The sequence below is a fragment of the Lactuca sativa genome, chromosome 5 (genome assembly GCF_002870075.4).
Source record: "Lactuca sativa cultivar Salinas chromosome 5, Lsat_Salinas_v11, whole genome shotgun sequence".
Taxonomy (NCBI): domain Eukaryota; kingdom Viridiplantae; phylum Streptophyta; class Magnoliopsida; order Asterales; family Asteraceae; genus Lactuca; species Lactuca sativa.
In genome coordinates, this window is record NC_056627.2 from 248,697,336 (window position 1) to 248,717,727 (window position 20,392).

Consider the following 20,392-nt stretch of genomic DNA (forward strand, 5'->3'; position numbering starts at 1 on the left):
GAAAAAGAAATAGTTTATTAGGGGTTTATTATCCTCGATTGGTTTGTCTTCATTGTTTTCTATTAATTTTTTCCTCATTATTTACATTAATGTTATTGTGAATGAAGTATGTAGGTTGTTAGCTGCCATTAACATAACTTGTTAAAAGGCTCTCCACAAGTAGTTGGTTAAAGACGATATATTTAGTAATTGATGTACAAGATATACTCATAAAAGTTCCATGAGATTGAAATCACATTTGATTTGGGTCCACATTAATGCACAAGCAATTTGCCAATTTGGTTACATGTGACTTCTTCATTGTCGACTTCTATATTTTTGTTCTTATTAGGTTATAATTTTAACTTTTTTTCATTCAACATATATGTTCAACAATTTTACCAAACAAATATTAAAATATTCAAGGCATCTTAAAGGTTCAATAATAAATTATTCACTTTCTACCAAACAAACTCTTAGTGAATAAGAGAATAAAACGAAACAATTAATTGACATATATTGTACATTTTTTTGTCTCAATAAACGTAATTTTTTTTTTGGCAAGTGTTTATGAAAAGTTGTAATTTTATTTCTAAACTGATGACATTTATTTTTGTTCATGATATGAATATCCTTGAGGCAAAAAGATTCCATTTATTTTTGTTAACTTTCCATTGGATGGTTTGGAAATTATTTGCAAATGAAATTATATCGTTGTTGGTAACTTTATACTTTGATAACCATAACAATAGACATAGGCATATAAATATACCATGTTAATAAACGTAAAATTATTTTTTTGGCAAGTGTTTATGAAAAGTTGTAATTTTGTTTCTAAACTGATGACATTTATTTTTGTTCATGATATGAATATCCTGGAGACAAAAAGATTCCATTTATTTTTGTTAACTTTCATTGGATGGTTTGGAAATTATTTGCAAATGAAGTTATATCACTTTTGGTAACTTTATTCTATTGATACTTTGATAGCCATAGCAATAGACGTAGGCATATAAATATACAATCTTAACATGATTCTTTTACAATAAATTATTTTTGAATCAGGATAACTTCCAAAATAAATAAAATATTTCATGCTTTATAGGCAATCAAGAAGTACTGTGTTTTTTTAATACAAATAACAGTACTATATGATAAAAAAAACATATCTTGCTCTTAAAAAAAAATATATATATTTTCTGTTTTGTTCAATGAAAGCGAAGGTTCCTTTCTTATCGACATTTCTTTGCGAATACATCTATTCACAATTTCACATAGTAATGATTAGTGATTATTACTAAATAATAATTATAGATATGATTGTGGGTTTAGGTTTTCTTAAAACTTCCTTTACAAAGAGCCAAATAGGTATTTGGATACTTGATGCATTTACAATTAAAAGCATTATATGAGATGTAATATTGATCCAATAAGTAGTGTTTTGATCCAATCAAACTACCAGCATGGCTACATGAGATAATTTGGTCGTATGTGACATCGTGACGTCATCTTCAGCCCGCTGTGCTTTTATATACTTGAATAACCGTCGGCGCCATCGACATATAAATTAAACAAAGTTGTTTAAATTCAAGAAATAATGATATATTTTTATTTTATCTGATTGTAATATTGTATTTTTATTTTTCTAATACTATATCATAGTTTTAGTTTTTCATACTAAAAATATATTTATAATGTAGTTTATAAGCAATTATATACCTTTATCACTCATATAAAAAAATATATTTATAACGTAGTTTATAAGCAATTAAATATGATGTACCTTTATCACTCATATTAAAAAATCAAATACATACATACAGGGGCACACCAATCAGTTGTGGGCCTTAAATGTTGATATCCACCAAAAAAAATTATTTTCTAATTTTAGTGTTTTCTCGGCTAATCCTTTTTAATAAATGATTTTTTTTTGTCACTTGTCATTTGTCATATATCATTATATAAGATTTTATAATTATTTAAATTCCACATGTCATTATATGGTATTTTTATTTTTTTATTAATCAATTAGTTACGAGACCCATATAAATACACGGGTTGATGATAAAAAAAAAAGTTAAATATGAAAAACTAAACAATACAAAATTTTAATATATAATACTTTGTAAATCTAGGAAACGACGTTTGTATAATTTATATAATATATAAATTGTCAATTTATAAGTTTGATTAAAATACATTGTTTGATATGCATAAAATGATATATTACACTTTTTATTTTTTATATGGACATTAAGAGAAAAAAAAAAGAGATAGCAAAACATGTAAATGAGTATTACTTGATCTATCCTAATAAATGTAATATTAATTATATATTTTTCTGTAAATACATAACCGTTAGATGTGTTACACGGTTGCAAATTCAAAATAAAAAAATATCTAAACTAATAAAGCAATCTCTAAATATTATTAAAAAAGAACCCTTAATTCACCAATGAAGCAATCAAGGCCCTTGATTGTATTTCAATCATATGATTTTCACCATTAGATCAAATTGATGACATCATCTTCTCAAAATAGAATTCAAACATTTAATTATAGAATCTTTAAATTTACCAATTAAATTTCAAACACAATTACATTAAATTATAGAATCTTTAATTATAGAATCTATTCATATTTAATTATAGAATCTATTCATACTTTCGAAAATATATTTCACAATTCGGGCATAATTGCATTTATTTATAGAATCTTTAAAATCACCAATTGTGTTATCAATTAAAGCATATCATTTTATTTATATATGAGACATCGGTTTCTCCATAAATCTGGCCAAAAACATGAATAACCGCCCCCATCTTTCTCCTCTATTTTTTCTCTTAAACCATAATTTCATAATCCACTTCTTCCTCATGTCAATGGTTGTGCTTCAATTGATGTTTTGTGTGTTCATAATAGAATGTATCATCATAACGTGGTTCCTTTTTCTCATGTATTCTTAGAATTTGTGTATTGTCTCTTCCTTTCATCTCCAATTATCACACCTCTGCTTTGGCTTCACACAAATCTATACAAACTGAAGCAAGCATCTCCTTCAAGACATCTTTTGACGATCTATGTCATCATTAACCATAATTAATATTGTTCATAATTTAATTCCATTATTTATAGTTTTTGGCTTCAAAATTTAAACCTAATTAGTTTTTTCTTTTTTAAAAAAACTCATTAAATAAGCATATCAATAATTATGTTATCTTTAATCTCTAGATATATATTAAAAGAGAAACTTGATTACATCATCTTCAAAAATCAGGTCTGTTGATTGGCTTTTCCTTATAGTTTTTCACCCTTAGATCAATTTGATGATGTCATCAATGTTAATAGGATTTTTTTAAATCCTTTCAAATGTTGATTAAGGAAATAATTATTTTTTTGGATTCCGACATTTATGATTAAAATGTTAAGAAATGCTTTCATAAAGCTAGCATGGCAAGATCTACATTATACAAGCATAAAGGTTGGAGCTTTTTACCTCCTGGAGCTTCTAGAGCACAAAGAAACCTCAGATCTACAAGCTTGTCTTCCTTCTCCAACTTCTTGATGCAATACCTTCTTCTCCAACTACTCAAAACATATACTTTTAGCTCATCTCACTCAAGAAATGGGTTAGGTTTTGGGGCAAATGGCTCAAAACTATGGAGGGTTTTGAGCTCTTAAGGACGTTTATATAGCACACAAACCCTAAATATTAGAGTTTCCATATGTCGTGAGTGCGTCTAGCGTACACAAGTGTACGCCCAACGTACTAGGGCGCGCCTAGTACGCTTAGCGTACTCGTCTTGTTCTTAAAGTTGTAACTTTAGCCCTTAGGCTTCTCAAGGCTCGACTCTTCCAACCCCAAGGACTACAAATGACAAAATAATAATAAAATAAGGGATTCGGAAATACTTGCAAATCTCGGGATGTTACAACTCTCCCCCACTTGACCTAGACTTCGTCCTCGAAGTCTGTTGTAGCAAATAGATCCAGATAATGCTCCCGCATCTCGGACTCTGGCTCCCAAGTCCACTCGGATCCTTTGATATGTCGGCATTGTACCTTTACCAGAGGTACTTCCTTGTTGCGCAAAGGGCCTTTGACGGAATCTTCTAGGCTTGCAAGTCCACTCGGATAATGCTCCTGTATCTCGGACTCTGGCTCCTAATCCCTTTATCAAAGGGCCTTGGACGAAATCTTTTAGGCTTGCCCTAGAATTTTTTTCCACCTCATTCCATGAGGTTCTAGAGCCTTCCTTCATCAGCTTTCAATAAATAACCAAATAGTCACTATACATTTAATTAATCCAATTAATTTATGATTAATTATTAATTAAATAATATGATTTTTAATTAACATATTATTTTCATAACACATTAATAAACCATTTATTTAATTTATTATTCACATAACAAATTAATATCTATCTCTCTAAAAGTCATACTATCTAATTGTTACGTTTGAGGGCAACCTAAAAGGACTGTGCTACTATCAAATCAAGTATATACCAATTTTAGTTATGGGCTTAGACACTTAATCCAACATAATCATCATCAAATATCATCACAATACGCAAACAAATCATTTACAAACATGTCCAATTCGTCATATGTACCGTTGAACAAATCGTCGACAACATGATTTACTTGAATATTGAAGACGTGATCCACCAAATCAACACAAAGGTTGTGGTGCCCAGCTCGGTCATATACCTCCCCTCTATTCTCCATGTATTCCAGTGTACCAATACCCACCCTTTCGAATGTTGGTAAATTCTCAATTTCATTGTAGTGTCAAATTGTTCCCCCCCCCCCCCCCCCAATCTTCTATAAATATATTATGCAATATGATGCATGCGTATATCATACTACTTATTCTTATTCGCTTGAATGATCATGCCGATACTGAGAGTATCTGCCAACGTCTTTTAGAACACCAAATGTTCGCTCGATATACTTCCTAGCTAGTTCTTGGGTGACTTAAGCTTGAATCTCTTTTCGTTGTTTGGACATGAGAATGATTTCACAAATGTAGTTAAGTCGGGATATATCCAATCCATAAGGTAATACCCACACTTGTATGACGTCCTATTTGTTTAGAACGACACATCATACAATTTCCCCAATGTAGATAGCATTGAATATTGACAATTGGTCTAGAACATTGATGTTGTTATTGGCACCCAATGGACCAAAAAATACATGTCATATCCAAGGATCATAAGACGCCATTGCTTTTAATCACCTCACATAAATTGGCCGCACCATACATTAGGGCACATTGACACCCCCAATGATACAATAAATACTACCAAGCATTGTATGAAACCCATGTTTGTTTTCATATGTCGTATACAATTTGTTGATGTCTCTAATTGTAGGCTTGTGTAAATAATGACCACGATAGTGGATAATCATAACTTTAGCAAACTTGTATGGACATTCCTATGTCGTTTACTCTGACATCCTCAAATACTTATCTCATATAGAATGATAGTGGACGAATTGCAACCGTACATTTTTTAATTGTAGATAAACCTTTCTGGCATCTTGCATCAAACCTTTACTGAAAATATGGAAATCAAATTTTCATATCATCAACAATGCGTATGGATAATTATTCCTCATCCGGAACCGACGTATGAATTTGTCAGCGTAGACTTCATCATCGTTAAAATAGCAATTCACAGGTTGATTGTGCCCGACGTCACATTTTTTTTTCTCGTAAAGGAGTATTTCTAATTTATGAACTCAAACTTTCAACCTCGTTTTCTTGTAGATAAGACAATGTTGTTCGCATAACATCCCCACTAAATGCCGATTCCCTCAACACCAGAGTATTTGACGAAGTGGATGACGATAAAGACATTTTTGAATTGTAAATATAAAGAATATAAATGTTTGGTATTTGTTTTATAGTTTAAAATGTGAAATATAAATATGTATATATAATAGAGAAAGAACAAAAAAATTTAAAAAATTCCAATTTGAAAACGAGTAAATTACACGAATGGTCCCTAAGGTTTGGGGCAATTTGCGCGTTTGGTCTCTAACTTATTCTTTTAACTCGGAATGTCCCTATTGTTTGTTTTTGTTACACACTTGGTCCCTACTGTTTGTTTTTGTTACGCACTTGATCCCTGTTTTACCTAAAAATACTATTATTTAAATAGAGAAAAATATTGAGGTAGGTAAGACAAGATGAGAGGGATGGAGTTTGGGGTGTGTTTATTTAAATAAATAAATAAATCAAGGGAAAAATAATCTTTTTAGGTAAGACTCGGACCATGTGCGTAACAAAAACAAACAGTAGGGACCTTCCGAGTTAAAAAAATAAGTTAGGGACCAAACACGCAAATTACCCCAAACCATAGGGACCATTCGTGTAATTTACTCTTTAAAAACGTTCACAATCCAATGTTCCATAGACATACTTCTATTATATAGTGGCTTTGTCGTACCACCGCACATTAAATAATGTTAGGCCTTGTGGTATACATACCACGAAGGCAATCGTGGTCTATGTGGCAACGAGATATTCTCGTGCACACCATCCCGATGTTCTGTGGTCGGGCGTGGTCGTGCACGTCCGTGCTCCCGACGACGAAATCAAACGGACATTCCTATTGGTTCAATACTGCAACGACTATTTTTTTTTCTTTTTTACCTTTCAAACATATTAACCTTTTTCTATAAATACCACACTTTCTATTAAATATTTTCACACAATTTCTTCTTTCTTTTCTCACAACATCACACACGTCTTTTACATTATTCCAAAACCAATGGCTCATAAAAAGATGAATTGGTCAGAAAATGAAGAAGAGAACTTAGCACGAGCATGGGTAGCAGCTTTAGAAGACCCAGTAACGCGTCCTAATTTTTGGATAAAGGTTGGAAACATTTTCCATGAATTAATGGGCTGCCAAAATCGTAGTGTTGATGAAATATGTTCGAAGTATCACGATATAAAAGTTAAATGCGTTGAATTCAATGGTATTTATAACTTTGTTATAAACAACGTACACGAAGGCGACCCGTTTGTTGTGGCCATGAACCAATATGAAGACACGAAACACACACCGTTTAAACACGTTGAAGCTTGGCGAATATTAAAAGAGTGCCCAAAATTTAGTGAGTAAAAATAAGGTTTAAAAAGTAGTTTTAAGTTGTTTGTGGTTGTATTTTTAAGGTTTTTTATGTTTTTTTTAAATGTTTTTTGTTTTTTTTAATGTAATCTTGTTTTATTAAATAAAAATCTAGTTTAATAAAAAAATATGTTTTATTTTGTTTTTGAATTAAATTTAATTAAAAAAAATGTGTTATTGTATTTTAATGTATTTTTGAATTAAATTTAAATAAAAAAGATGAGGTGGAGTGGTAAGTTAGTGGTAGGTATCCCATTTAGTGGTATGAAAATGTGGTGCTGATGTGACACCCACCACATATATGGTATGTGGTGGATATAACAGATGGTCTTACAATCGTAACATTTTACCCAGTGTCATGTGGGGTTCCCCCCCGCTCCAACAAGTCTAATACATTTTGTTATATTTGAAATAGTTTTTATAATAAAACACTTTAGGGCTTAGGCCATGTGAAACATTTTACATCTAAAATTGTTATTTTTAAATGATTTTTAAACAAATTTGAATTTTGAGAGTAGCTCAATCTTTCCGTGGTGTTCGGTTCTCACTTTCATCAAAATTTGAAAAGAAAAGAAAGCGGGAAATCAGGGCCTGGTTCAAACTGCGCTCTTTCGTCATAACCGCCGCCGCAGCCACCGCCACAGACGCCATTCTGTCGTTCATCCACAGATTCTATTCATCGATCAGTTCTATATGTCAAATGGTAGCTTCTTACTTCCATTTTCGTTTTGATTGTCTATAAAATCCATCTTCGGTTGTATTTAAGACAAGGTATTGTGTAAGTTATCTGCTGATGGAGCCGTTTCTTGGCTATTTACTGTCAAATGGATTGATATCTAATAAGCAAGTTTCTCTTTTGGGATTACGTGAAACGGGCAACGATTTGAAGCTTTATCATCTGTGGCTTTTTGACTCTGGTGAAGAATTCTTTTCCAGTTATCAGTTGACACTATCCATGTTTTTGCATTTATAATTTGTTTTCTTAAGATACATGTTATCGTTCTTATGCTTGTATGACTTGCATTTACACATAAAAGTCATCTGCAAGGAGATGTAAAGGTCAACATTTGTGTGCTTACTGTCCATGCTGTCAGTTGATGCTCCAAATTGTCATAATTTTTTTTATCTAATATTTGCTTTTGGATGTGATTTACAAGCAGGGGAGTTACTCATTGCTCGATGAACTTGCCAATGAGTGACCTAGGATAACAACATGAGGTAAGAAAAGTAACCCTAGTTCTTTCCCCCCTTTTGTTTTTTGCTTTAAGATTAACTCTTTGTGGTTGATATTCAGTAGCAGAAACGGTGGTGGAGATTCTATAGGTTTTGACAAGGCAATGAGACATAATTGGTCTCAACATGCTAAATACTTGAGCCAAGATAAGATTTTGAAATCTAACTTCCTGATCTCATTGTCAACACAAAAACTTTCTGTTGAAGAAATAAAGGCTGCAACTGCAAGGTGTGTTTTTCAGCCATGGCTATGTTGTTTACTTTCTCGACTACCTACTTACGTATTGTCTCTCTTTTATGTAGTATTCTTTTAATCATAGTAGTTACAGTTATTATAGTAGATGCCAACACTCTAAACCATGCTGTCAATGTGGCTTATAAAAACTTCAAATTTGGTTATTTAAATCCTTCATCTTTGTGGATTATTTATTATGGACAGAGTGTATTCCTTTTAAAGCACTTAATCTCTCTGTTTTTTTTTTTTTTTTAATATTTCCAGCCCAAAGAGGTTCTTTAAGAAGATTGCCTGTACTCTCTAATATTCTTATAAGGTCATATCAAGTTTGAGATCCCACCATTTTTTTTCTTTGTTCCAGATCATTCTCTTGTAAAGTTCAGAATGTTACAAAGGCACACAATTCACAAGCTGAAAAGGTAACACATATTTCAATGCTGCATTTTATAATTCACCATTTTTAACACGGGAAACATTTAATGTTTCTTTCATCTCCTAGTTCTTTTATCCTTCTTGCAACATGTAAAGTTAAACCTTCTCTTTTGTTTGGATTATATGATCTTGGACTCTTTAAAAAACAGTAGTTGTTCCATTTTTTAAATATTTACTGATAAAATGGAACTTTTTATTATATGAGCTTCTGACAGGCTTGGCAAGCTCTTTCCAACCTCAAGTTGTCTTCTAGAAGTTATATAAAACCTGGTAAAAGCCGGAAAGTGGAAAAAAATGGTTATTCAGCCTCTTTTCAAGATGATAAAAGAGCTTCTCAACAATGTTCCTCTGATGGGAATAACAAATTTACAGCACAAACTTGGGAAGACCAAAATTCTAATGAAAATAATGTTGAACATATCAAACCTGATCAAACAACCAATCTTTCTACAACAGTTACCACTTCTGTCACTGAAACTAAAAGGGCTGAAACAATTCAGAATGGGGGTTATGAGTCAGATTCCACAAGTGTTTGTAGAAATGATATAAGTGGCATAAACAGGAATCATGCAAAAAATTGGTACCATTTGCATGGGCTTCAAGAGATTGATGATGAGGAAACTTATCAGGTAATTTGTAGCACTAATATGATTCTAAATGAATGCTGCATTACTTCTAAATGCTATCAGATAACCTTTGAGTAGAGTAATGTTCTAAGGATGCTACGAAAAATAAACATTGAGTTTTGTATTTACATGTTATAAGTGTAATAATATCTTGATCTCATCTCATCATCAGTCAATTTGAAATTGCAGAATTTGGATGTGGATCAAACACTTACAGAACACTTTCAATCATCCTGCACAATACAACAATCAATCTCAAGTTCTCCACCCTTCACCCCAGCTGCAAATAATAGTATTGTTGCATGTGAGGACATAAGTTTACCCCCAGAACTGGATGTGGACTGTGGTCATGGTTTTAAGGCATGTAATTTCAAACATTATATAAACAAATCTCACATTATTATATGGAATGTGTCACTGTATACTCATGGTTTTAAGGCATTCAACTTCCAAAATTGTTTCAGCTAGGAACTTGCCCAGAAGCTGCAACCCATTTGCAAGATATGAAGGATATGCTTATTTCCATATCAAATGATCTCATTGACAATGATAGTGAATTGAACTCTGATGAATTGGAAAAGCTTCGTCACGATAGGTGATGTCCCATTTTTGTTTTAAAAAAAAAGAATAATGGAATTTTACTTTTGGGACCTGATATATGTTTGCATGATGTAATCATAGGCTGCAACTAAAAAAGCAAATCCAACAGCTTAAACAGTATTGTTCTTCTATTTTGATGGATGATGAAGGATGCAAAACAAACTTTTCTGCATTTACAACTGCTAGAGATTTGAAGTATCAAACACCATTAGCATTTACCTCAAGGGTTGATCCTGTTAGACTTGATGATCAATTTTACATGCATAATAAATGGGACCCACCATCAATATCATGTTCCTCAGTGGGTAATTTTGGCAATTTTTCAACTCCTGTGGAAAGGGAACTGTATGTCCGAAAGAATGTCAAAGTTAATTATATTGATGGTTCAGATGACAAGAAATGGAGCAAAAAAGATTTTTCTTGGACCAAAAAGCTGGAGGTTTGTGGCATTGTCATTTATTTATTTTTCACTTTTGCATGTTTTTGAATTTAGTCGTGATATAAATAACGGTTTGATGATTCTGCTCTCAGGCTAATAACAAGAAAGTGTTTGGGAATCATTCATTTCGTCCCAACCAAAGAGAAGTGATTAATGCAACAATGAGTGGAAATGATGTTTTTGTCTTAATGCCAACTGGAGGTGGAAAAAGTCTCACATATCAGGTACTACATACCATTTTTTTTAATGATTTTGGATGCTTATTGCTTTATTTAATTAATTTCCCACAAATGTTAAGAGCCTGGTTAAAAGAAGTGTGCTTTTTTTTTTATGTCCAATGTATTGAGTTTAAATGTGTCTTGCACCCTTTTCTTGCAGCTACCTGCTCTTATTTGTCCAGGTGTCACATTGGTGATCTCACCTCTTGTTTCTCTAATCCAAGATCAAATAATGCATTTATTGCAGGTATGTACATGTTGCTATTTCTCAACCTATGAACATTTTCACATTTATCTATTATAGTGAACATCAAATCTTGTGTTTGGATACAATAACAGGCAAATATACCTGCTGCTTATTTAAGTTCAAATATGGAGTGGACCAAACAACAAGACATTCTCAGAGATCTCTGCTCAGGGCATTGCAGTTACAAACTGTTATATGTCACCCCAGAAAAAGTAGCAAAGTAAGTGCTTATTTTTATTCCTTTAGCTATTTCTTTTATTATGTTGCTAACTTTTTTAGTGACTTGATATGTGAGTGCAGAAGTGATGCTTTATTGAGACAATTAGAGAACTTGTATGCAAGAGAATTGCTAGATAGAATTGTGATTGATGAAGCACATTGTGTAAGCCAATGGGGACATGATTTCAGACCAGATTACCAGGTTATTAATTATACCATACAAATTTGTTCAAAACTTTGTGGTTTTTCTAGGTTCTTATATAACATTGTTGCTATGTAACATGTACAGAGTCTTGGTATTTTGAAACAAAAGTTTCCGAATATACCCCTGTTGGCATTAACTGCTACTGCCACAGCCAGTGTCAAAGAAGATGTTGTGCAGGCTCTTGGTCTTGTTGACTGTATTATTTTCAGGCAAAGTTTCAATCGCCCAAATTTAAGGTATGATTTGAATATAAATATAATGATCTGTTTAATAAATAGTATGACATATTAAACATGTCAATATTTCAGGTTTTCAGTTATACCCAAAACGAAAAAATGTATGGAGGATATTGACACGTTCATTAAGGACAATCATTTTGATGAATGTGGAATCATTTATTGTCTTTCAAGGAATGACTGTGAGAAAGTTGCTAAAAAGTTGCAGGTTTCTTCTTTTGTGCTCTGTTGTCTTTCTCTTTGTGTATTGATGAAGTAAGTCACTTGTGATTTTTAGGGTTTATGGTGTTACTCATCTTTCAGGAATTTGGGCACAAAGCTGCATTTTATCATGCTAGTATGGATCCTGATGAACGTGCATCAGTTCAAAAAATGTGGAGTAAAGATGAGGTTAACATAATATGTGCAACTGTAGCATTTGGAATGGGTATGGATTATGGAATGTGATCTAGTCTTGTTATTAAAGTAATTAATAATAATGTTATAAAATATGATTGTTTCAGGTATAAATAAACCGGATGTTCGGTTTGTCATTCATCATTCTCTTCCTAAATCCATTGAAGGCTACCATCAGGTACCTTTTGTGATCACATTTCACTTTAAAAAATCTATGTATTTAGATGATATTTTTTTATAACTTAAGTTCAATTCATTGCAAGTATGTTGCTATTTCTTGCTTCTCATGGAACACTTTGTTGTAGGAATGTGGGCGTGCAGGTAGAGATGGGCAGCATTCTTCTTGCATACTGTATTATAGTTATAGTGATTATGTAAGTCATTATCAATTTCTTGTTTCTTTTTTATACTTAATGCATAAAGAAAGAATCCCATGAAAAGAAACTTTCCCTCATTTTCATTTTCTTTTCTCAAATATCTTTTAAACTGTTTTGAAGATTCGGGTCAAACATATGCTTAGTCATGGATCCATAGAGCAGAGCTCTTTTGCATCTCGCTCAACTACTTTAAATTCTGGAAGAGTACTGGAAACAAATACAGAGAACCTTTTGCGCATGGTAATTAATTCTGATATTTCTTTTATTGACTTTGATATGATCATATCATTATAATTCATACAAACAAATAGTATCGAAATCTATAAAATATAACGACTTCTTATTTACCTCAGGTCAGTTACTGTGAGAACGAAGTTGATTGTCGACGTTTTCTACAACTTGTTCATTTTGGAGAAAAATTCGATCCTTTAAGCTGCAAGAAAACATGTGATAACTGTTCGAAGACGCATACTCTCGTAGACAAGGATGTTACGCAAATAGCAAAGCATCTGGTTATGATATTATAAAATCTATTTTTCTAACATGGCGTTCGTTGTATGATTATTTGCTCAATTAAATTGTTAATTTGCAGGTTGAATTAGTGAAATCAGTTCGACAAGAATTCTCAGGAACGTATGTCTTGGAAGTCTACAGGGGTTCCATGAACCAAATTGTAATTCATTCTTTCTGTTTTTAAAATTTATTTGTTTTATAATCTGCAACATTGTCACTTGACAAATATCAAAATTTAGGTCAAGAAGAATCAACACGATACCTTAAAGTTACATGGAGCTGGAAAAAATGTAGCAAAAGGAGACGCATCACGTGTGTTACGTCATCTTGTTATTGAGGAGATCCTTTTAGAGGATATTAAGAAAAGTGATCTCTATGGATCTGTTTCATCAATTCTAAAAGTATGGTTTTCACTTTTCATTACTCTATTTTTCAAATTTATAGTCGTTGCGTAGTGTATAGGTTTTGTTAATTTTAATTGTGTTTTAGGTAAATGAAAAGAAAGCGTGCAATTTACTTGAAGGTCAGAAGACCATAATGTTAAGGTAAATATATTTTCTATTTTCTATTTTTTGTTTTTGGGATTGGTTTACTTTCAGGATATTATGCTACTTGTAGGTTTCCATCCGTTGTTAGAGTATCCAAGTCTACGACTACCACTCCAGCAAAGGGCTTCTTAACATCATCAAAACAAACTCCATCAAGAGTAGATACTCCTGCTCCTGCTCAATCTCAACCAGAAGTAGACTCGGTATACTCTGTTAGTCTTAGGGTTTAAAGATAATGCCTGATTTACATCTAACATGATTGATGTTCCTAGGGTTTATTTCTACTTAATTAAAGCAAAACTTGAACAATCATTTCCCTTTTCTTGTAGAATCTTTCAACCAAATTGTATGGTGCTTTGCGAGAGCTTCGAACGCTTCTTGTTAAGGAGGCAGCGGAAGGGGTGATGGCGTATCATATCTTTGGGTGAGTTATGAATTTGTATCCAAAATTTATTTTATTGAAATCAAGATCCAATTTTGAAATATCTTTTGTCTTGTCATGTATTTAAAATTGTTTTATTTCCCTTCACGGTCTAGGAATGCTACGCTGAAAAGTATCAGCAGAAGGGTCCCTAGAACTAAAGAAGAGCTTCTTGAGATTAATGGCATTGGCAAGTAAGAAAAGTTATAACTTAATGGTGTCCCTGACTTTCTATTTAGTCCATTATGTCAAAAAGAAACAGCATTTTTGGTGGCTAATAACAATGTTAACCTAACACAGGGCAAAAGTAAGCAAGTATGGGGATAGAGTACTGGAAACCATTGAGATTACCCTCAATGAATACATCAGCATCAATGTTGATAGTGATAGTGATAGCATCAATTTTCCAAAGAGAGGCCATGATAATGACTTCACTTATAAGGAACCAGACTCCACAAATGGTCTTGAGATTGTTGATTATCCTGATGATGATCAATCTACATGGAGGCTTTGAGCAATTCGTGTTGCTCTATTATGGTGTATTTACTAGTTGTTCTTAAGTTATTTTATAAATTATGAACGCTTTTTCTTGAGCTGATCTTTGTTTAATTATTTGTTTAACTCTTTTGGCTAGAATTTTAGATGTTTGGTTATTCAAGGTAAAGATCAGTTTTAATATTCTGAAAATAGTACAAAAATAACAGATAACAAAAGCATCATCACTAAACATTTTTTTATTCATGCCCTTTACATACACGGATTTAGTAGCAAATTTACACATACCTCCTCCCTTACACTATTTACTACCACATTTTCTACACAAATCATGTACTTAAAAATCCCACGCCACTGACCAAGTTTATATATGTACAAATCACAAACCAAACAACACAACTACTCACACTGTCACACATTCTCAACCAACTTATCATACCACGCTCCATGAACACTCCCACTCACACTTGCCATCACCCCCAACACCTTCCCAACCTCCACCACTCTATCGGTAAGAACCACTGCCGCCGCCACCTGCCGGAGTGCCATCTCTGCCAATCTCCTCCCATGGTTGCCGCCAAGTAACACCCCTCTGGTAGCCAGATACACCGCCCTAGACACCTTCACAAACACAGAGTCATCGGCTTGCACGCTTTTTCTCAACATTCTTGCCATCACGAGTCTTCTTGATTCGGCTTTTGTTACATCATTGGACTTATCGAATTTGTCTGCGGTTTTGTTTAGAACTTGAACGATTTCTTCAAGGCCCGCATTTTCCATGGTGTCTAGAATCTGTAAAAGCTCTGTTGAACATTTTTGTATTGTGGCTTCCATCTCTTCGGGTGTTGATATCATTTGCTCCATTACAAGTGTTTGTCGAAGAACTAGTATGCTGTAAGCATGAATACAAAGGATTAGAGTAAAATATTGGGTCAAAAGTACACAACAGGTTCAGGAGGGTAGAATGGTCATTTACCTTGTAGCAGTCACAATGATCTTCTGAAGTTGGGCCTGAACAACCCTCAGTCTGAGAAAGTTGAGCTTCAATGTTTCGGGCAACTCCTCCTGAGTCACACCATAAACATCATTCACCAGCTTCAGCAAACCGAGTCTCACTAACAAATCACGCTTCTCTCCCTTGCACTCTGAGTACTGATTATCTGGAAAAATCAAATTAAATTAATTAAAAAAAAAACGATCTATAAAATTTAAATGAAGCCTTATAAATCAAAATACATTACCTGCAGCATCAGCATCTGTTATAGAATTAGAAACAGAGGATGAAGTTTGCAATCCATTAGAGAAGCTTCCACCAGTTCTAAGAGCAGTAGAAGGAACAACCACCTTAGGTAAACCATCTTGCAAACTTTCAAGGGTCTGTTTGTGGTCACTCCATTCCTGATTATAGGTCGACCCTAATGAAGAAAGCCATCTGGAAGTCAACGGAAGGTGAGTCAACGCATCGGATGGTTGACCAAATCGCTTTGCAAATGCTTTTCCTAAATACTCCAAACCAGCGGGCCCTTTTAGTAATGGTTCCATTATCTTTATACGGGCACTGCTAATTTCTTGCTTCAGCACCTAAAAAACAGAAATTAAATATTTAAAATTTTTATGGAAAGTAGATTGCTATTTTTATTTTTTTATTTGAGGTAGAAAAGATACCTGTATCTGCTCGAGGACAAAGCGTAAGCCTTTAACCAGTGCTATGGCATGTGAATGGTTAGAATTGTCTTTTTGGCATATATCGGCTAGTTCTTGTAAGACTTTTTGGTGGGATTCTTTAAGATTGTTTTCATTTGCTGGAGCTGAAAGTTTCTGTAGGCTCACTAATGCAAACTCCATAATTTTCCCTAGATACTCCATGTCTAAACTTCCAGAATTCAACAACTATAAAGACGGGAAATAAAAATCAACAAGATTTTATAAAAGATAAAGAAAACAAATTAAAAAAAGTAGAGAAAGAAATCCAAAGAACAGTCTACCTGTGAAAGAATAACAACATCAATTGTTTCAATGATTTCTTGTTTCCAACTCTGAGGAGCCATCTCACAAAGTTCATCGCTCACTTCCTTCATCAATTCCACAATGCGATCGTAATTGTCCTGATGAATGGAATCCGTGATTCCATCCCAGAAAGCTTTTTCCATTGTTTGTCGTACCTTCACCATCGTCTGGTCCTCGTCACTAGCATTCAAACTGTTGGCAGATGAATAGTGTTGCCCATGAACAAATTCATTCACAATCAACTCATTCTCCATGCTGACAGAATGATTATTAGCACCAGAGGGGCCCACATCTTTTTGTAGTGGTTTGGAAGCATCATCTTGGAATAGGGAACGAACCACACGGCTAGGCTCTTCTTCACTTCTGTTTCTTTTGTCTGAGTCAGCATTGTATGGGGGTATATGTGGCACTGGTGAACCAACAGGGCTACCATTCTCCTTTGCTTCAAAGTATTTTGTTCGTGTATCAGAAAGAGCATTCCTCATGCGTTCTATTCCTGCATCTCCACTCAGGTGCATTACCCTTTCCCTCAACAGTTGTTGATCTTCTGTAACCTGCAACAAATAGCAACATACTTTCATTCACTTCTATTACAGCATTATAGAACTCAACTTCTTTATAAGGATTCAGGAAAGTAGTAGAACCTGTTTCTGAATAGCTTTCATATCATGTGTAAGATCAGCATTATCTCCTTCAGGTGTAAGTTTGCATTTTTGCATCATGGAAATTTCCATCTGGCATGCAGCCCTCACCAAATCCTCCTCTAAAGATTCAGCATCCTTCACCTTCCATACCACAAAGCTATTCAGATACGCACACCATGCAGAATCAAAAGCTTCAAGCTGTGATCTGAATGTGCTTCTAGTGTTTGATTCTTGATGTCTATCTAATATTATATTAATCAGCAACTCGAATTCTTGGATAAATTTCTTTGCAGAATTGGCTAAAGCAGACTCACGCTCCCCTTGCCCACTAAAAACCGCATCAGGGTGACCGAGAATCATGTATGCACATAGGACTATTCTCACTTGGTACCTTGATAACTTAACTGGTGACTTGGGGGCAGCTCGGGCAGCCACTGGTTTCTTTGCGTGTCTACTCCGGGCAGCAGCAGCAGCACTTCTGGGGGTGGTGTTTCTCCTGCTAGGTGAAGCTACACGTTTAAGAAGGTGATCAATGTCATCCTTACCATGGGAGTTGATGCCAGATGAAGTGCCTTTCATAGCTTTGTAACGAATCTCCAGCCTTTCAAGTAAAGATTTTGTAGTCTGGAGTGTTGAGGGTGTTTCAATAAGAAGTGCAAACTGCTCAAATGGCATTGACTTTACATGATCCTCATTGATGTTTAAAACAGAGTAACTTTTGACCAAGTCAAAGGTGGTCCCCTTTTTAAGAAATTTCCTCCAGCACCTTGCTAATTTTCTAGAAAGATTGTCAGCTTGATTCTGCATTTTCTTGGACCAATTTGCACCTATAGTGTTATGTAGCCTTGCTCTTTGCATTAGGTATTCTGCTCTCTGTCTCTTTGCCTGTAATATATCAGCCGGAAATAAGTTCATATTTGAGATGTAGAAAAAGGGTATCAAGGAAAAATAAAAGTAAAAAACACGAGCATACCCTTTGTAGTTTATCTTCCAAAGTTTCCCTCAATCTCCTCCTCTCAATCTCTCGCTGCTGAGAGACCAACTTGGCTACCTTTCTTACTTGTAAAAGCCTGGCATGTGCTTTTTCCATGTCAGCTTCAAGTAATCCCAATCTTTTCTGTTCAGCAGCTGCCCTTTTTTGACAAATAGCAGCACAAACACGCTCTTTATACTTACTCTCTCTTGCAATCCTTCTTATAAGAGATTCTGATGTCCTTTCCCTTAATGTGGCCCTTCTTTGTCTGTATGCTTTCAAGATTCTCATTCTGTTTGTTTCTGCTTGCCTTACTCTTAATTCCACTTTTGTACCAAGTTCTTGACATTCTTTCTTCACACGCACTTTTACTCCAGTTCTTGCTGCTTGCCTCAACTGATCAAGCTTTGCTAGACGCAATTGGGCTTTTGCTAAAATGCTAGACCTGATAATTTGAACAATAAAGAAATCAATTAATGATGATTACAAAAGGTGCCAAATAGTAGGTATATAATTAGATAAGAACTAAAGTTCACATGGAACAACGTTGTATGCTATAGCACTTCTGTCAATAAACAAAAGAGACATGTCGCAATCAGAGGTCACCTTAGAAATTTTTTGGAAGTATGTGTTGGCTGGTTTGGTGTAATAAAGAAAAAGATGAAATATTTTAATAAAAATTACCTCTTCTGTTCAGCAGCCAGGAGCTTCGCCTGAAGACGTTGACCAAGATTCTCTTCATATGCAGATTGTGGAGGACTCCTGGGCTTTGGCCTTGCTTTGCTTGATAAATGCTCATAAAATTTCTGCAGATGATCAAAAAGAGAAATTTAAGAACAAAAGAAAGAACCTCAAAGTCTAAGCAATCATCTTACCTAAAATATATAATCTCAAGAACAGATAAGATTAAAAACAAGAAATAATACAAATTTTGAGCGGTTAATTAGTTAAAAATACAAGAATCTTGGTCTCCAATTGCTTAAAGGGTCAAACTACAGAACTTAGAATCGTTTGATTCACCATTAGAAAAGATTCTGAAGCAACCACCTTACCTAACTCGAGGACAACCTACAACAACAAATAGAAGCTTACAAAACAAACGAAATACAGTATGGAAAAAAGATGCTCACGTAATAAGATAGACTGGATTTTACTTCATCATAAACTTGTCATAAAGATAATAATCTAGGATTTACTCGCTCCTAATCAGTAATTAGTGAACTTAAGCATATGTTTAGTCAGCGTAGTTCTCAAAAACATACTCCAAAGTTGGGTCTTTTTCTGTAATAAATAGTACAAAATAATAAAAGGAAGAAAAGAATTAAAAAACTCGCAGATTTTGAGACTCTTCTTTACAACTACGTGATAATACCTTAAAATTTCCGTGAACTTTTCTCAGAAAACAAAAAAGCAAACAAGAAGAAGCGATGATCATTTGATGAATTGATCACGTATTTATGAAACTGCATAAAGCAAGAGACCTAACCTGTCTACGAAGATCTGCATCCCGAAGCTTAGCTTCGATTTCTTCAACACTAGAAGGAGACGCCTTTGTTTCGGTTAGTCTTCGGCGAAGCCTAGGCGGCAAAGTTGGAGGCGATGATAACCCTGCACCGTCGACGACCGGAAACTCCATCGCAACTCCGACGATCTCCGGTGAATTATCCACTCCAACCTCCATCGATGACTCTGATCAACGAAAATTACAAATAAAATTGGATATAAACCCTTCACAACCGATCAATCACACTTTACTGCTTTAAGAACAAAGTTCAAAATGATTTAGGAATTGTATGTGGACGGATATAAATATTCTCTCGAATTGCACACGCGTTGTCTATGGAGCCGTATATATAATAATTATATAAATTCAGGACATGGATATATTTAGAGAGAGAGAAAGTAGAGAGAGAAATGAGAAAAGGAGATGACGATTCTGGAAACGGAGGGATGATGTGAGGGGGTGAAGTGAGATTAAATTCAGAAATGTGATAAAACTTACATTTTCTTCCTTTTAGTACAGTTTTTATCAGTTATAGTCCCTTAAGTAACTTTTTGGACATTATTGGTTCTTCATTTTTCTTCTTTATAATTCCTCTCCCTCCAACAAAACATACTTCATTTTCTTCAAAAAAAACTGTATTCTGTTTATTATGATGTTAGCATTTTAATTATCTTATGTTACTCACATTACATGCGATA

General features: G+C 34.0%; 2 protein-coding genes across 2 annotated transcripts; one reads left to right on the forward strand and one right to left on the reverse strand.

The window, feature by feature from the left end:
- Positions 1 to 7,564: 7,564 nt before the first annotated feature.
- On the forward strand, positions 7,565 to 14,749 carry LOC111877989 (ATP-dependent DNA helicase Q-like 4A). The gene is made up of 26 exons (XM_023874489.3): positions 7,565 to 7,829; positions 8,287 to 8,344; positions 8,421 to 8,588; positions 8,956 to 9,013; positions 9,242 to 9,655; positions 9,842 to 10,012; positions 10,117 to 10,247; positions 10,334 to 10,691; positions 10,784 to 10,915; positions 11,070 to 11,156; positions 11,249 to 11,376; positions 11,457 to 11,577; positions 11,665 to 11,816; positions 11,889 to 12,024; positions 12,120 to 12,243; positions 12,320 to 12,390; positions 12,518 to 12,586; positions 12,710 to 12,829; positions 12,943 to 13,101; positions 13,182 to 13,262; positions 13,342 to 13,503; positions 13,592 to 13,647; positions 13,721 to 13,853; positions 13,980 to 14,074; positions 14,188 to 14,265; positions 14,372 to 14,749. Exons 2-26 carry the CDS (start codon positions 8,340 to 8,342, stop codon positions 14,583 to 14,585), a joined length of 3,423 nt encoding a protein of 1,140 aa, XP_023730257.1. The 5' UTR covers positions 7,565 to 7,829; positions 8,287 to 8,339; the 3' UTR covers positions 14,586 to 14,749.
- A 41-nt stretch (positions 14,750 to 14,790) lies between these two features.
- Positions 14,791 to 20,133, reverse strand: LOC111877988 (uncharacterized). The gene is made up of 9 exons (XM_023874488.3): positions 19,677 to 20,133; positions 18,875 to 18,996; positions 18,191 to 18,635; positions 17,218 to 18,102; positions 16,552 to 17,127; positions 16,232 to 16,456; positions 15,808 to 16,147; positions 15,543 to 15,726; positions 14,791 to 15,458 (listed from the first exon to the last, which is right to left on the reverse strand). Exons 1-9 carry the CDS (start codon positions 19,869 to 19,871, stop codon positions 14,978 to 14,980), a joined length of 3,453 nt encoding a protein of 1,150 aa, XP_023730256.1. The 5' UTR covers positions 19,872 to 20,133; the 3' UTR covers positions 14,791 to 14,977.
- Between the last annotated feature and the right edge of the window lie 259 nt (positions 20,134 to 20,392).

Excerpts from the sequence above, each read along its gene's own strand:
- LOC111877989 (XM_023874489.3), top strand. Across the intron at positions 13,102-13,181 it reads CGCAAATAGCAAAGCATCTG|GTTGAATTAGTGAAATCAGT; the intron begins GTTATGATATTA and ends GTTAATTTGCAG. Across the intron at positions 13,504-13,591 it reads CTGTTTCATCAATTCTAAAA|GTAAATGAAAAGAAAGCGTG; the intron begins GTATGGTTTTCA and ends ATTGTGTTTTAG.
- LOC111877988 (XM_023874488.3), bottom strand. The coding sequence starts at position 19,871 with ATGGAGGTTGGAGTGGATAATTCACCGGAGATCGTCGGAGTTGCGATG. Across the intron at positions 16,457-16,551 it reads ATGTTGTTATTCTTTCACAG|TTGTTGAATTCTGGAAGTTT; the intron begins GTAGACTGTTCT and ends CCGTCTTTATAG. Across the intron at positions 15,727-15,807 it reads AACAGATGCTGATGCTGCAG|ATAATCAGTACTCAGAGTGC; the intron begins GTAATGTATTTT and ends TGATTTTTCCAG.